The sequence below is a fragment of the Dermacentor albipictus genome, chromosome 2 (genome assembly GCF_038994185.2).
Source record: "Dermacentor albipictus isolate Rhodes 1998 colony chromosome 2, USDA_Dalb.pri_finalv2, whole genome shotgun sequence".
Classification (NCBI taxonomy): Eukaryota; Metazoa; Arthropoda; class Arachnida; order Ixodida; family Ixodidae; genus Dermacentor; species Dermacentor albipictus.
The window spans coordinates 25,361,335-25,379,334 of NC_091822.1; the positions used below are offsets into that span (position 1 = coordinate 25,361,335).

The 18,000-nt window shown below is 48.9% G+C and overlaps 1 protein-coding gene across 2 annotated transcripts in view; it reads right to left on the reverse strand.

Moving 5' to 3' along the window:
* Positions 1-18,000, reverse strand: part of LOC135897914 (rifampicin phosphotransferase-like) — a 219,183-nt gene that overhangs the window by 45,302 nt on the left and 155,881 nt on the right. For both annotated transcript variants that reach the window (XM_065426606.2, XM_065426605.2), the window contains one exon: positions 9,799-9,862. In XM_065426606.2, coding sequence (XP_065282678.2) covers positions 9,799-9,862 — 64 coding nt within the window. The remainder of the gene's footprint in view (positions 1-9,798; positions 9,863-18,000) is intronic.

Consider the following 18,000-nt stretch of genomic DNA (forward strand, 5'->3'; position numbering starts at 1 on the left):
AGTGTACGAGGCGTCACAAGCCGCAGTTAAGAACCCGGCACTGGGTTCATACTCGATCACAAATTCAGTGAGTTGAAACATGGATTCGGCGGCCCTAGAGAAAAATAACAAAAATTTTCGACAGCGAGTACTGAATCAAGGGTGACTTGCACCAGGAATGGAAATTCACTAAAATATTCCCGACCCGAAACCACAAAAAATAATCCCTCTATCGATACACTCCGGCCGGTATCGGTCACGTCCTGCCTGGGGAAGCTGTATGAGAGTTTGGTCAATAGCAGACTACAGCGATACCTGGAAGAGCGGAACTGGTTTCCGGATTTCATGATAGGATTTCGCACGGCTTTATCGTGTAAAGATGGCTTTTTCCTACGTAGAGATGAAATCCTAACTAATATACCGTACGGCGACGAGAGACTAGTCCTAGCACTAAACCTCAAAGGAGCCTTCGACAGTATCTCTCACCCCACAATAATTGAGGAATTCGAACTCGCGGATTGTGGCGAGCGTGCCTATTGCTGCATTAGGGCATTTTTTTTCAACCACGAGGCACGTATCTTTGTTGGCAAAATCACATCGGAGACATTTAATATGCTTAGAAAAGGAACACCCCAAGGACCGATAATATCGCCTCCGCTATTCAACGTGACGATGTCTCACCTCGCACGTGATCTGGGTCGGATACCCGACCTAGGTTACACGCTCTGCGGAGACATCACGCAGTGGGCTATCAAAGGTTCGCTAGGGGATAAAGTATGTACGCTCCGAAGCGAAGTGTTACCGGTAGAAAAATTTTCCCAAGGGAGCCGGCTGAAGTGTGCGGCCGAAAAATCCGGCGCCATCCGGATACCCGCGAAAGGCTATAAATTTAGGGGGTCGATTAACATTGTGTTGAGAGCCACACGGTCCGAGAGGTACCCACGATGCCAGTGGCTTCAGAGTGACGGGAGAAAAGCACAGACGCTCAAATCCCTCACATCCACAACCCACAACATTGCCCAAACGATACGTCGAGTGACCTATCGAAAGGTGGGTATGCGAGAACACAATACTCTGAGACTCGCACAGGCCTTAGTAATTAGTCGAGTCACGTATGGTTTACCTTATCAAATGCTGAAGAGGGAAGAGGAAAGGTAGGCCAACTGCGTAATTCGAACCGCTATCAAGGCTGCTCTGGGCCTGCCTAAATGTACATCCACGGAGCGCTTGATAGCTTTCGGAGTCCATAATTCTTTCGAGGAACTCAGGCAGGCCACTCTGAGGCGACAGAGGGAACGCCTCTGCTTCACAAAAACTGGCAGGGCAATACTGGCTCTACTCAATATTTCAGCATAGCCCATTTATCTCATCGAACTGGCCTTTCCTCCCCCACCTTCGAAGAGATCCAAAATTGCAGTAGCTCCAATTCCCAAGAACATGCATATCCCGAGTACAACAAGGAAAGGGCTAAAGCAAGCGCACAACATGTTGAATCAATGTATTAAAAAGCCCTAGGTACTATACGTACTACACGGATGCAACTGCGTATGCAGAGGCGACCGGGCAGCGCTACCAGAAAGGTAGGCCCTGGCAGTCGTGAACGCGATGTGCCAGCAGCAAATAACCGCGTCGGCCACGGCGGGATACCCAACCTCGGCCGAAATGCTAGCAATGGCGATGGCCCTCACTCACGCAGAGCGTTCGCAAAGGGACTCCTACCCGCCGCGGTTGCTGAGTGGCTATGGTGTTAGGCTGCTGAGCACGAGCTCGCGGGATCGAATCCCGGCCACGGCGGCCGCATTTCGATGGGGGCGAAATGCGAAAACACTCGTGTACTTAGATTTAGGTGCACGTTAAAGAACCCCAGGTGGTCGAAATTTCCGGAGTCCTCCACTACGCCGTGCCTCATAATTAGAAAGTGGTTTTGGCACGTAAAACTCCATAATTTAATTTTTTTAAAGGGACTCCGTTGTGGCCACCGACTCCCGGGAGACATGCCACATGTTTCTGAAGGGGCACGTCACTGCTGGCTAGCTTCGCCAGAATTTCCCAAATCTTTCAACCACCATCACCACCTACTCTGGTGCCCGGGAAAACGGGGGTAGGAGAGAACAAACAGGCTGACGCGTTTGACCGAGGGTCTACCAACCGAGCGACGGAAGCCTCTTCTAACCCCAACCATTCGTCTCAAAATCCCATCAATTTAAGTGCCAAAGGCATCGTTTCTCATCAGCGCGGAGTCTGCAGAAAATACCCGCCACCTCACTCACAAGTTAGTGGGGAAGAGGCCGAGCAAAATGCAGACTGGAGTATTCCCCGATCGAAAATTGCTAAACGCCATGTATCCTACTCGCTATAGGGCCAACTGCGCTTCGTGCGCCGGCATACCCACCGTAATACATGTAACCCGGGACTGTACTAAGCGCCCTCATTGACCAAATAGGAATGGCACAATGGAGCAGTGGAAGGCAGAACTCACCCGTTTCGACTTGGCTGGACAAAAGTAATGAATTCGCCAGGTCAGGCAGGTGAACAGGCCAGTGGGACCTTGGACTGAGGGGTTCCACCCACGCCCCCTTAACATCTCTTTCTGACAAATTAACTGTATATATATATATATATATATATATATATATATATATATATATATATATACAGTGAAGTAGGCGCGCGTAGGAAGCGGTTCATTGACGTTTGGCCGGGGTCCGGCCTTCATCCCTTCATCAGAAGTCTGATGAAGGCCGTACCTCGGCCGAGACGTCAATAAACCGCTTCATACGCGCGTCTACTGCACCGTGCGTATTTACCAGGACCCAGATCTGGTTTTTTCCTAGTACATATATATATATATATATATATATATATATATATATATATATATATATATATATATATATATATATATATATATTGTCGCGGGTATGACACCATTTCGAAGGTGTATTTACAAGGCATATATAACCAACAGCCGAGAATACCGAGAGGCTCTTGCCGCTTCGTCGTCTTCACCATCGACGACCTTGTCCTCTTTTCCATCGTAACAGGACCCCCGGCAGAAAAAGCACCGTCCTGCTGCTTCAGACGGGGCCGTCGGTAAGGGGCATAGTGCGGCTTAAACCGAGAGACGTGCATGATATCAGGTGATGTGGAACCGGGTAGCATGACGGAGGTCTCAGTGATTATCTCGTAAGTGAGATTGGTCATTTGACGTAGAACACGGTAAGGACCTTTGTAGCACGGCAGGAGTTTCTCGGAGAGCCCCACTCGGTGGCAGGGGGACCAAAGCAGCTCGAGAGAGCTTGGTGAAAAATGTGCGTCACGATGGCGGCGTTTGTAAGCCTGTTGTTGAGATTCCTGCGATGCCAAAAAACGAGTACGGGCAAGCTTGTGCTCATGGTCAGCGTGGGCGATGGCGTCACGGGCATACATGGTCCTCGAATCCTGTCTCAAGGGGAGTGAAGCGTTCAATGGTAATAGAGGGTCACGACCGAAGAGTAAGTAAAAGGGGGAATGCCCAGCAGTATCGTGGCGTGATGAATTATAGGTGAACGTGACGTAGGGCAGCACCACATTCCAGTCCTTGTGGTCGGGTGAAGCGTATTTCGGTAGCATGTCAGGAATAGTATGATTAGGTCGTTCAGTAACGCCGTTGGTCAGGGGATGATAGGAGGTGCACAGATTGTGCTTGGTAGAACATGAGCGTAGGATATTGGCGACGACTTGGGACAGGAAAGTGCGGCCGCGGTCAAGAAGGAGCTGTCGCGGCGCGCCATGTACTAAAATGATATCCCGGAGTAGGATATCTGTGACGTTGGTTGCGCAGCTCGTGGGAAATGCCCGAGTGATGCCATAGCGCGTCGCGTAATGAGTAGCGACAGTGATTCGTCTGTTGCAGGAGCTTGACTCGGAGAAAGGGCCAAGGGGAACCAAACCCAGGCGAAAGAACGGCTCAGGTGAAATGTCGACCAGCTTACAGTACCCGGTAGGAAGCGTTGCTGGCTTTTTGTGATGTTGACAGGGCTTGCAAGCAGCTACATAGCCCCGTACGGAGCGTGCGAAGCCGGGCCAGTAGAAGCGGCTGCGCACGCGGTCGTAAGTGCGAGCAAAGCCAAGGTGTACGGCAGTTGGGGCGTCATGGAGCTCCTGAAGCACGGTTTAGTGGAGGTGTTGAGGAACGACAAGGAGAAGAGGAGGACCATCAGGATGAAAACTGCGTCGGTAAAATATCCCGTCGTTGAGAACGAACCACCATAACGATGGATCAGTAGGAGCATATTCCATTCGGTCAATGAGGGTCCTCAAAGTAGTGTCATGGCGTTGCTCAATGACCATGCCGAAAAGCTGGTAAATGGAAAGAACACTTGCGGAAGCGTCCATGTCGGCGTTGGCGCGCGTGTGTACAGAGTAACGGAACAAATAGTCGGCGTCTTTGTGTAGGCGGCCAGACCTATACACCACCGAATATGAATACTCTGGTAGCCGCAAAGCCCATCGTCGAAACCTCCCTGTGGGATCTTTTAAGGATGAAATCCAGCAGAGGTCGTGGTGGTCCGTTGCAATAGAAAAAGCCCTGCCGTATAAATAGGGGTCAAATTTCCCCACTGCCCACACAACGGCCAAACATTCTCGCTCGGTAATAGAGCAGTTCGGCACCGCAGGTGACAAACGACGTACGCGATTACACGTTCATGGCCGTGTTGAACTTGTGCCCAGACGGCACCGATTCCGTGGCCACTGGCATCGGTGCGAACCTCTGTAGGGGCTGAAGTAGCGAAGTGTCCGAGAATTGGTGGGGAGGGGGGGTGAGAATGGTGGTAAGACGAGAAAAGGCGGTGGACTGAGAGAATCCCCATGAAAACGGCACTATTTTCTTCAGATCTGTCAGAGGGCGTGCTATGGCGGCAAACTTTTTAACAAAGCGGTGGAAGTAAGAGCAAGGGCTCACGAAACTTCTGACATCTTTTGCGGACCGTGGAACAGGGAACTCTTTCACGGAGCGAATTTTCTCTGGGTCCGGTTGTAGGCCAGTTGCATTGACGAGAAGTCCAAGGACGGTTTTCTCAACATGGCCTAAGTTATATTTCTTTGAGTTGAGCTGTAGACCGGCCTTGCGAAAAATGGCAAGTACAGCTGAAAGGCACTCAATGTGTGTGCTGAATGAGGGTGAGACACAATAACATCTTCTAGGTAGCATAGAAAAGTCGACCACTTGAATCCGTATAGTAATGAGTTCATCATACGCTCAACGGTAGCCGGAGCGTTGCATAGCCCAAAGGCATAACTTTGAAGTGGTAAAGACCAACAGACGTTTTAAATGCAGTGTTTTAAGAATCTAGATCATCGACACCGATTTGCCAATACCCAGATCGTAGGTCGATGGGCGAAAAATACGGCGCACCGTATGGGCAATCGAGGGCGTCATGGATACGAGGTAGTGGTTAGACGTCTTTCTTCGTGATGCGGTTGAGGTGGTGGTAGTCGACGGAGAATCTCCATGAGCCGTCCTTCTTTTTGACCAGCATGACAGGGGACGCCCAGAGAGTTGAAGATGGCTCTATGATGTCTTTCGCTAGCACCTTGTCTACTTGCGTTTTGATGACGTGACGCTCGGAAGCTGAAACTCTGTAGGGTATCCGATGGATGGGCGGATTATCGCCTGTATGTATACGATGTCTGACAAGTGACGTCTGGCCTAAGGAACGGTTGTTCAGGTCGAATATATCCTTGTGGGAAAGTAATAGGCTGCACAGCTGTTCCGTCTCCGCAGGAGTGAGATTCGGGACGATCACTTTCCTCATGTCGTTGTCAGTGAATTAGGCAGACCGGAAAGGCTCACAGGAAGCGTCGACGGCAAAAGTCTCAACGCAACTAATTTCTAAAGCAGTGATGGTAGCCAGGGTGATAGCTTTAGGCAGAATTTGCTTATCGAGCCCGAAATTCACCACAGGGATGTACGTGCGATTGTCTGTGACCCTCAGTATTGTAGGCACGACTGCAACGCTGTGGGTGAGAACAATGACAGTTATGGGAGCGGAGATGCAATCACCATCGGGAACTGGTGCAGGAGGCGACATCTCGATGTATGTCAAGATCTGTGGTGAACGCGAAGAAAATCAGTCGGTCTTAGGTGAATTTCCTGTGGTGTTGGAGGAACGTCCAGTAGAGGCAGGTCAAGACGCACAACACTTGGGGAACAATCGATGAGCGCTGAATGGGCGAAGATGAAGTCTAGGCCTAGGATGAGGTCATGGGGGCATTGGCCAAGCACAGTGAAAAGGACGACAGTATGGCTGCCTGAAATGCTCACACGTGCAGTACACATGCCGACCACGGTCACCGTGCTGCCATCGTCGATTTGTACGAACGGACTAACGGCAGGCGGAACAATTTTCTTTAAATGGTGGCGTAGGCGGCTGGTTATAATCGATATGTGTGCTCGGGCATCTAGGAGGGCTGTGACGGGTGTGCCATCAACTTTGATGTCAAGGAGGTTATTTCTCGTAAACAGCGTCGAAGGAGTATTTTACGGCGAATCCGACATTGCAGCACCACCTCGAGGTGCCACATTCCCTAGTTTTCCTGCTAGGACGGTCCTGGATAGGTCGGCGACGGCGAGTGGTGAAGCTGGGGCGGACATGGCTGGCGACATTGAGGAGAGGGCGAGCGAGCATAGTGGCGAGTCGAGGTAGTGGCGTCGGAAGCGCCGTAAAAGCGACTTTGTGAGGAACTTCGGGGCGAACTTGAATTCAGTAAGGAGTTTGGAGGAGGGGACGGCCAACGGCTCCGGCAGAGATGGGAAGCGTGACCGATTCGGCCACAGTAGAAACAGATGAGGCTGTCGTCAGATGTACGCCAGTCCGATGGATTCCTGGTAGTGAAGGAATAACAGACACTGTGAGGTCGACTGTGATAGGACCGAGCAACAGGAGCAGGGCGGGTGTCAGGGTGACTCAAGGGGAAGGCGCAGGGAAGACCCATATTAACGATTTCCTGGTTAATCACGGACTCGATGAGCGATATCGTCTCATCGGTGTTGTTCCACGACATCTGTTGAGGCGAGGCAGGAAACACTGCTTGGAGTTAGCGGCGTACAATACGGGTCATGTTTTCACTTGGTGGTGGAGATTGAGATTGGTCGGTGGGTTCGGTACGGGAAGAGGTCGCTGCAGTATTTAGAAGCCGCGTAAACTGATTCTATATACGGCAACTTTTCGCCTGTTCGAAGCGGCGGCATTCCTTCATGAAGGCGTCGACAGTCGCCAAGTTTCTAAAGACAAGAAGGTTGAATGCGTCGTCCGCGATGCCTTTGATAATGTGCCCAACCTTGTCCGCCTCTGGCATGGACGTGTCGATTTTATGACAGAGGGCTAGGACATCCTTAATGTAGGAGACATATTTCTCGGTAGTAGTTTGGGCACGGGTGGCGAGTTCTTGCTTGGCGGCTTTTTGTCGACCAGTCGGATTGCCAAAAACATCGGGCAGCTTTTCTTTGAACAAGTCCCAGCTGGTTAGCTCTTCCTCGTGTATGTAAGACCATGTTCACGGTGTTCCGTCTGGCAAACGCAACACAACATTTGCCAGCATTATGGTCGGATCCCAACTGCACACCTTGCTGACGTGCTCATACACCTTCAACTATTCTTCAACGTCAACACCATTGAGGCCAGAGAAGTTGCCGCTGTCTTGCGGCTGAGGTAGAGCAACGTACTGGGTATGCGTAGTCGGCATTGCAGCTGCAGATGCGGTGCCTTCCACTGGAAGCTTGGTCCCAGGCTGGGTGAGACGTCCGCTGCGGAGCTCCGCGGCGAAGACGCGTACCCCGCATGTCCACCCAAATGTCACAGGTACAGAACTATTTACAAGATGTATTTACAAGGCATATATAAACAACAGCCGAGAATCCCGAGAGGCTGTTGCCACTTCATCGCCTTCACTATCGACGACCTTGTCTTCTTTTCCACCGTAACAGCGCGCGCGCGCACACACACACACACACACACACACACACACACACACACACACACACGCACGCACGCACGCACACACACACACACACACACACAAACACACACACACACACAAACACACACACAGCAATTTTCTCAGCAATAGAGCGGTAACATCAAGCAGAAAACAGGAAGTGGGCTTCACCCTGAGCCACTTGTGGCTTTGTTGGAGACGTCTACAGAAAACTCTCGCCTCATATGAACTAAGCTGCACGTCGCATTCGCCTTACATAACCTGTGTGTTGCCACGGTAGTCAGAGATCCTGTATCAGTCTGTTTCCTCTGACGGGGCTTCTCAAAAGAAAGCGAGTCACGCGCCGAACTACTTCGTCTTCCACTAATCCAACAAATGACGCTTGTCAGCAAGAACGAAAAGAATTCGTGTATTGCGTGCATGCAACAGTCGTCCGTCGAGGGTTAAAGGATATTGTAACTCGACATTCCCCGAGCGGCTATTTTGACCCTGTCGGAACTCTTTCCATTCGTAGATGAAAGCCACTTCAGAGAAACCTCGCCAAGTACATGTGCCACCACGATATTCGGCAAATCACGGACAGCCACGACGCATCTTTTGAAGTAGCTTTCTTTTTCGGAGAAAAGTGCGAACGTAGCCTGATTTTGCTTATAAACATAGTAATCGAAAAGATATTATCATGTGCTTACTCATTCACAAATATACTCACGCATAGCTGCTGCAAAAACAGCTACAAATTATTTCGGAGAACTGAGATACCGCAATAATTGCACAAGTGTATTAAAAAATATTTGAACTTAGGGCTCGAAGTACTGTAATTATTTACCGAAACTAAGCGTGTGATTTATTATCGACGTTTTTGTAGGCGACTCTTGAAATGCCGCGTCAAAGAATATACGAGTGCTTTTATGTTTATCTTAGTGTTGAACATTATAAAAAAGTTGAAGGTAACGAACAATATTGAGATACAGTTCTCGAGTTTCCATGTTTTATTCGCCCACTCGGTGATTATAACGTTTAATGGATATGTTGTTTCCACTGACGCATATAGGCAAACATGAAATTATGTCAATTGCCGCTTAATCAGCTATTTATTGCTTAGTTTCATCAGAAATTCAAGTACATTCTGCTGGGAGACATCTGAAGAGGCCATTTCTTTTTTACATACACAACACGTTCGCTGGTTTTTCTTGCATGGTTTATACGCTTGTTTTGTTTGAGAACGCGGGCAAATATAAAGAACGAAAGCTACTAAGCCCAGGACCACGATTGTGGAAGACAACGCCAAGACGTAAGTTATACTTTGCTGTTTCTTTTTGGCATTGAGCTAGTTCAGCTTTGTGGAAGTGCTAAGTGGCAAATGATGCCTCAAAATATAAGTTGGTATGTAGAAGACGACATTGCCCGGTTGAGTACACAAAAAAACTGCAAGACCTAGTAATACATACCGGACCGGTGAAAGCGATTGTCACAGTGCCGTGCATATAGAACTTCCCAACGTGGACGCATGTTAGAGCCACTTTTCAAGTGTCAAACACTTTATTTAAAAGGCAACGACACGTACTCAGGTAGATGTGCAATGTCATTGAAGCTATGAATGATACCAATTTGGGCTGCGGCGATTTCATGTAGCCGCACAATACCACAGCGATCGTTGATCGCTGTACAGCGAGCGCCCATGGTGTCGTCGTCTTTCTTGTGTGTGTTGTTTTTTTGGCGCAAAATCTTTTCAGTATGCAAGATCACCAACTAGCCCAGCAGTTAACTCTTCTAAAGATCGTTGATAAGGCACAGAGGGAAGCAAATTGAAAACATGGCGCCCCCACGTTGTTCCCTTACCTTGGAGAGCTCTCGCAGAGAGACAGCCCGACGGCACTTCCGCATAAGCCAGATGAGAAGTTTCCTAGGATAAAAAAGGTAGACACAGAATGAATAACCATGGGCTGAATTCGCAACGCTTTTCGATCGTAAGTGCTCTCGGGCTCAAGCCGGCGCCTTGGCTAATAATATATTCAACATCGGGATTGGCTAGAATTTGCCCTTACGAAAACTTTTCTCCGCAAAAGTGTTTTGTGAATGTGGGCCCAAATTACTTATACAGATAGTGCCAATTCTTTTGCTTCACGTGATTCAATTTGGATGGAAGGAATCAAATAGTCAGGCTTATGATTCTCCAGTAATTTCCTCCAATTAACTGATTTGCACTTAACAGATTGACTTATCGTTTGCTTCGAGTAGTCGATTAATTAACCCTCATGTAGCCATCCATCGACCTTCCACCAAAACAGATGCAGCGAACTGTCAGCTGATTGCTCCTCTCTATTAAATTGGCTACGCACAATGTATTGTTATTCAATGTAAAAATGTTCTCGCACCAAATGAGCATGGATTTTTCTCTGGCTAGTTAACAATACCTAACCTTGTCAGCTTTGGGACGCAAGTCTGCGCGCCAATCAAGCAAACGGGGCAAGTCAATGCTGTGTGTTGCTACCTCCTCAAAGCTTTTGATGGAATTTATCACCCCCACTGATCGAGAAACTTGCGCATTACTAAGTTGAAGCAGCTACTGCAACTTTACTACCCAGTTATGTCTTCGATAGGTCCTGCATCGTGAGCGTAAATGATCAATATTATTTTTTTCTGTACTTCACTAAGTGGAGCGCAAGGATGTGTCATGTTGGATCGGCTTCTCGCCTTAATTTTTTATCAATGGCGCTTTCTGAGCAATGCGCAAGTCTTCGTTTCTTCGTTACGCCGATGACACCAAAATATTCACGGAAAAACACAGTATTGAGGACTGCCGAGCTCTGTAGTCATACCTATTCTCATTCTCCTAATCGTGCCAATTAATCGAGTTCACTCTAAATTCCTCTAAACCTACAATCACGTCATATTCGCCTTAAACTCATAATATTGCCTTCCCCTATCTCTACGATCGTACAGCTGCCGAAATAAGCGAACTCAGTGAGGTTTTGATAGCAGGTTAAGCTTCTCTGGCAACAATGAGCGTGTAGAAAAAGGAGGGCTTGCACGTGGTCGGTTCCGTCTGGAGACTTGAAAGGGATTTCTGTACCTCACTTCCCTCCCCAAAACTGTTCACATGCATATGTCTTACATTGCTTGATTCAGCCTCAGAGGTGGGGAATGGCATAAGCGATACAAATAGAATATCAATCGAGTATAAGCGCATACATGAGTATATATAAACAACGTTTCCTGACTTCGTGCACCAAATTTTCAAGTTTCAATAGTTATTATAATACTATCGTGACAATCGTACCAACGTCCTTTTTTTGTAGAAAGTCAATTATGGAATTATTACACCCACACATGTAACAGCTTTCGTTTTACTACGGGTTCCAAAGAAGACTACCGAGAAATATAGAGCCTTCCCCATTCCTGCCTATTTCAGCAGACGTTCGCATCGCCACAGAATGCCGAAGTCGCGTTTTCCGTCTTGACATCTTTCAAAACGTATTGTCTTCTTCCTGTTCAGAGCTTCGCACCTCCTTTTAAAAAAAATCTTCTTTCTCGCTGTACTTCTCTCTCGTCTTCTCATAGTTTATTTTTGCTTCAATACATATGTGCAATGAGTTGCACAAGCCCACGTAAAATAAACAGAGTACTTCTCACGTCGAAATTTCTTACTTCTTTAGTCTCTTCTTCCCCTCAGCCACCTCACTGCGGACTCTCTCTGGTCTTCTTCTACAACTGCCTGAGCATGCTTCACTCCCCCACCTATTTTTTCACTCCTCATGAGATATTGTCACGGCCTACTAGGGCACGGTACAGCCGGTGTAGAGGACGTACAAAAACACTTTATTAGAGCACTCAACGCAACGTCGTTGTCGTCTCTGTTTTCCTGCACGCGTGCTGCTTCAGTGTCATTTTCATCGCCTGGCATATACCCGCGGCGACCATATAGGATGGGGCATTTACCCCTCCTTTGAAAAAAAAGATTCATCGTCCCGATGCACCGACCTCCGAAGACAGTGCACAGATAGTACAAAGTTGAGGCCCTTAGGAAATGTATGGCTTCATACGAAGCACGTGCACAACGTCGGGCCGGTTCCGCCGGCGCTTGGGGCAGATATGACTGCCGGGGACAGCTTCATAATTCACATCGCTGATGCGGCGCCCAACTGTGCACGACCTGAAGTGTATTCGGAGGATCTTCTCACATAGCCCCAACCGACGAACAGGAGTCCAGACCCACACCTGGTCACCGACGTTGTCCGTGACGGGTCTGTGCCGAAGATTGCAGTGTGTGGCATTGTAGTCCTGTTGTTCTTGGATTCGAAAACGCGCAAGCTGCCTGGTTTCCTTTGCGCGTTGCGTAAACTCTTCGGCACCAGTCGCATCGTCACCGCACTCGTGTGGCAGCATTGCGTCCAGGATTGTCGTCACTTCCCGGCCGTAATCGTGGTTGAAAGGTGGTGTCGCGCGTATCGTCTCTTGGTGTGCCCTGTTACACGCAAATGTTAGATACGGTAAAATGTCGTCCCAGTTCTTGTGGTCGACGTCGATGTACATAGTCATCATGTCTGCCAGAGTTTTATTCAAATGCTCTGTGAGCCCATTCATTTGGGGCCGTGGTCTTTCGCTGAGTGGTACCACTTTGTCGCAAAACGGTATCCAGCAGCGCGGCCATGAACGCAGTGCGTCTGTCTGTTAGGACCACTGCGGGAGCGCCATGCCTTAAGCCGACGGCATCGATGAAAAATCGCGCTGCTTCGGCTGCTCTTCCTCATTCTATAGCTTCTATTTCGGCGTATCGAGTAGGACAACTTGTGACGACGATTATCCGTCTAGTTCCGGCAGTATACAGAGAAAGCGGACCTAAAGGGAGCGGCGCCTGGCTAATTCGTGACGTAGGTGAGAAGCTCATCGATGAGCTCAAGAATGCTGTTGCGTTCGACGGGCGATAAGGTGGGATTGACATCAACCACAGGGGCAGGCATAGCCACGGTGGATGCCGCGTGCTACACTTAGAGACAGTCTTGTATTAGGGTAAATTCGTCGAAGTAAGCCAGAGCCATGCCTTTAGTGATGTGTGGACGTTCCTTGAGAAAATTTGTCTGCAGGAGTTCAGCATGTCCGTCGAGTAGATCAATTACGGCCCTGGCGATGCAAACGCCTTGACTCAGTACCAGTTCGTCGATGTGTTCAGCGACGAAAGTCCCCGTGTGCAAGTTGTCGCAGATTACAGGTACGAGGGAACATCTTCACGGCGAAAACGTGACGCTGTCGTCGGCCATACGTAAGCGGGGTCGTGGGTGTTCCGTGGGGTCGACGTCGTCTGAGCTTGTAGAAAATATAACGACAAGGTCGCGGACATAACTCACTGCACCGTTCTCTCTCAAGAAATCTATCCCCAATACAAGTTTCTTGCAGCACTCAATGAGAATTACGAGGCTGGCGACGAAGGCTAAACCGGCGGTTACTATTCTGGCTATGCTTTTTCCAATCGGCGTAATCAACTGGTCGCCGGAATTTCTGATGTTGGGCCTGGTCGACGGCGTCTTCACTTTTCTCAGCCTGTTGTCTAGCTTTAGACTAATTATCTGAAAATGCGAGCCAGTATCGACGAGGGCTACCACTTGGTGGCCGTCAATGCGTACGACCAAACTGGCGCTGAAAGCGTCCGTTAGAGGCCGTGTGGTTGAAGTCGGCGGAGTTTCAGAATCGTCGATCGGTGGTGATAGGGCTCATGGAAAGCTAGACGGTTTCCACCCTCACACTCGGAGGTCGCTGCGTCTAGTTTCCCCGGCGCAGGCTAGGAGACCTGCCCCTCAAGGCGCCAGAAAAATCGCGAGGGGTGGGTGAGGTGTAACAAGCCGGAGAAGGGAAACGCGATCGAGGCGTCGCTGAACCTTCCGGCCGAAAGTTTGTAGAATTTTCGTCGCAGGTACGTGCAGCATCAAACACAGGGCAATTGCAGTTGGGAAACCTCGGATACCCATCTGCGCGGTAGTGGCACGCGCGGTAAACATCTCCTGCTTCGCCGCAATGAAAGCATAGCGGCCGGCGGTCAGCGGTGCACCACAAATTGGACTTCCGAAGCGGATCGCCGGCAAGAGATTCGCCGTAAGACCGAGGCGCAGCGATCGGCTGGCGGGGATACGGCATAGCTGGCGGTGGCTGTGACTGTCGAAAATAGGGCGTCGGGGGTGGCGGTGATGGCTGCGTCGTAGTGGTTGACGGTGTGAGCAGCATCGAAGTAGCGGCAGGTGGACGAAACACAGCTTCCGCGTAGGTTAATCGTCATGGCACCACCTGCCAGTCGGCCGACAAAAAGGCTTGTCGAACTTCCTCCCAAGGATATCAGCGACAGAAGCCACCACTGGTGCCATGGGAGAAATACCCAGCTGCCGGATCTCCTCGCGCACAATCTCTCGGATGACTTCACGCAGAGACGTGCCGTAGTTTTCAGGTAGGATTAAAGCACTCACCAGTGAGCTCTTGCGATAAAACTGGTGGTACCACTGCTGTAGTGCCAGTTCAATATCGGTAGCCCCCTTGTTAGATTCGGCCACGGTCGTCGGTGGGTTTCTCACGAGTCCGGCAAACAGTTCCTCCACCACTCCGCGCAAGAGATACCGCAACTTCTTTTCTTCGGCCTCTCAGAGTCTGCTCTGCTGAAAAGGCGGGCCATACAGTCCGCAAATATGGCAACGCTCTCGTTTAGGTTTTGAAACCAGAATCGAGAAGGCGTTGCGCGCTGTCTCTTCTGTCGCTCCTAGTGAATGTGTCTAGCTGCTGGATGTGGAAGGCATCCCGTGTGGTCAAACTCCTCTCCAGATTCACCAACCACATCTGCGCACTCTCCTGAAGAGGAAAATAGACATTATTTATTTATTTATTTATTTGTATTGCCCTCAAGGCCAGGAGGGCACTACAGAGGGGAGTAGTATGAACGGTTCCAAAGTTTACAAGAATGCAGCACGTTGCAATAAAAAGAAGAAATAACCATTGCCAAAATTATGCAATGTTAGCTAAGGTACAAGTTAGCCAGCATTTGCTAGGAGTCCCAGTCAGTATGACTGGCGACACGCTCGAATTGGTCCAGCCAATCTTGGGCATCTTCAAAAGCGTCTCCATGGAAACTTTCTGGGATCTTAGGATTTTGTACAGTCACCTGCGATGGAGTTGCAGTGTCCATGACGGCAGTAGGTAGGCGCGTTCCTGCAGCGCCCTGCAAAAGGTTGAACTCGGGCGTCAGGCCTAACAGGCGGCGAATGTACCGGTGAACAGGAGCTTTCACGAATGAAGGTGATTCCGCGTTCGATCTACCGCTCCGCGAAGGGCTGCAAAGCATAAGGCAATCCTACCCAGCACCTCCACCAGTGTGACGGCCTAGTAGGAGAAGGGAAAGCCGGTCTAGGGGACGTAAAAACGCACTTTAGCAGAGCAGTCAACGCGATGTCGTTGTCGTCTCTGTTTTCCTACCCGCGCGCAACTTCTGCGTCCTTTTCATCGGCTGGCACATTCCCACAGCGACCAAGTAGGATGTGACAATATCTAAACATTCGCCATAAATTCTTGTTGCATCGTACCTCTGGGACCTACATACCAGACAGTCTTTAAAATTTCCTGTTGGCTTGCTGTTTCAACAACAGAAAATGGCCCTCTCTGATTTGAGCCTCGTCCCTTCTATCTTCAGTCAGGCGGATCATGCTTGAACTTATGGGGACGTGGCAAATGGGTTGGGTGCCCAGTAGCCGCAAACGGCGGTGTGCATTCGAGAGATGCTGTATAGGAGCGGTTACGATCAGCTACCGCTGCTTCAAGGCAGCACTTCTGGCCGCCTGGGAAGTAGGCGTACATACTTATGCACTGTTTGATGTCTCGAATAGCTTGCTCACCTATCCCGTTCGCTCCTGGGCAATATGGTGATATAGAACTGAGCGTAAGTCGTCGTCGCTCAGCCCATTCGTTGAGTTTATGGCTCCGAAAGGTGCCACTAGTGCCATTGTCTGGCACTAGTGCTTTCATGTTGTCAAACTTCTTCAGATTGCAAAAGGAGTGTGTTGTGTTGTTCTGAGAAGAGTGTGTTGGCGTCCTTCTTTCCAGGTTTTGCTGCCATTATCTTGGTGCACTCATCCACGTACAATAGGAGTGCTTTGCATCCCTTATTCCTTGTGGGGTCATGTGAACCTTTTCTTCAATTATACGTATTTCCGCAAGTAAACATCATGACCACCTGCGTGGAGACAATGATGGTAAAAGGTTCAAAATTCTCAGAACCAGTGCAGGAGGTACTACAATTCTACCTACTTGCGTCTATTGCGAAGATTCAGCTGCTTCCCAAATTTTGGCAGCCCCTCTTCTTTCAGTTGCACATTAACAAATATGACCCCCCAATCGGGACATTGCGTCGGCGTCTTGTACATGAAACCTGCACAGTGATTTACTTCGAAGTCGAATTGTTGAAGCTCGCTGACCTACCGTGCGACTTATCCTGTCCGGTCCCCTTACCCGGTCCCCTTACCCCACATTCTCTCTTGCCTTCTTCAAATGCTCGAGCATGTTTCATGAGTTTTTAATGAAATTTTGTCCTATTGCTTACTATTTGCTCCTTAAATACTTGTTAATATGATTTTTAGTTTAATACTCTCACTTATTTATCTGGTAAATTTTCAATATAGTTGTGTTACCCTTTTTATTGTGTTTCTTTTTTTCTTTGTAAGACAAAATGAAGTTTGATAGAGTGATTATTTTTGTTAATAATATTAGCATTACCATTTGTTGGACGTGTTGATAAACTGAAAGCATATTTAGCGCCAGCAAACAAGGATGGAAGGCAGACGACACCACAATGCGCTAACTTCAACAACTTGATTTTCAGGAAATACACCTATATAACCCATGCCCAGTGGCGCCACCTCATCCAAATCTTAACCATCCAAAAAAGCCGTCTCCTTATCTAACAAGCCGACCAAAGGGGCACTAACACACGTATCACTATTCCGCCAGATAGCCTGAGCCTCGATAATCTCTCGCACGTCTTCATCTTTGTGCTTCACAAGAACCCGGCAGAATCGATGCACCGGCGCACAGCCGCATTCCTGACAGTGAGTTGACAGATGACCGTTTAGCTTATTTTTCACATTTAGGGTATGTTCCCGTAATCGGTCATTAAGACATCTCGCTGAATGTCCGATGTATTTTTTCCCACAGGACAGCGGAAGCACATATACAACAGCTTCTACGCAACCCACTGGTGCTTTTCGATGATTCGTAGAGCATCCGGCAGCTGGCTCACGGTGCGCGTCCGTTAATCGACATATTTTTGCCAGCTGTTCTAGTGCTGAAAAGATTACTTTTGTGTCCACCCGGCTAGCCATTTTCTTAAGTTTATGTGCCGTTCTATGCAGGCAGGGCACTACCGCTAGCTTCCTTCTGCGGTCCGTCCGTTAAGTTGCCACGTCCCGAAATATGCTACCTGGCCTGCACCTTTTTATCAGCCCTTCTGCGACCGAAACTTGTACTGATTCCGGAAACCCTCCTACTGATAACCTTCCCCACTGATCCATAAGACTCGTATAGATCTTATAGTGCCAAGAATTCTTTAAAGCATTTCCAAAGCATAAGTTGGCAATGCTCCTATTGACGGACTTCCAGTAGGCTGACCGATACGATAACAGGGGCTTATAAGCTCTAGGTTTATATTCCCAACACGTGCGCCGTTCCATGAACTCGAGCTGAATATCTAGGAAACGCAGCACGTTATCGGTGGGCTCTTCAATCGTGAGAGTAGGTGGGCTAAGGCCTGCAGAAAAAACTTAATAAAGCTTGCCTACTGTAAAAAGGACGAGATCCTATCTCGTCCTGTAAAAAGGACGAGATAGTCGTCAACGTAACTGACAACTTTAACTACCCTGTGCTCCGACAAGCTACCGCACAGATTTCTGTTATAGTGAGCAAGAAAAATGTCACTTAGTATGGGCGCCAAACATGAACCGATGCAAACCTCTTGCTTTTGAATGAATATGTCGTCATTCCATGCTGCATATGTAGAGTGAAGGTAGCAACTAAGCG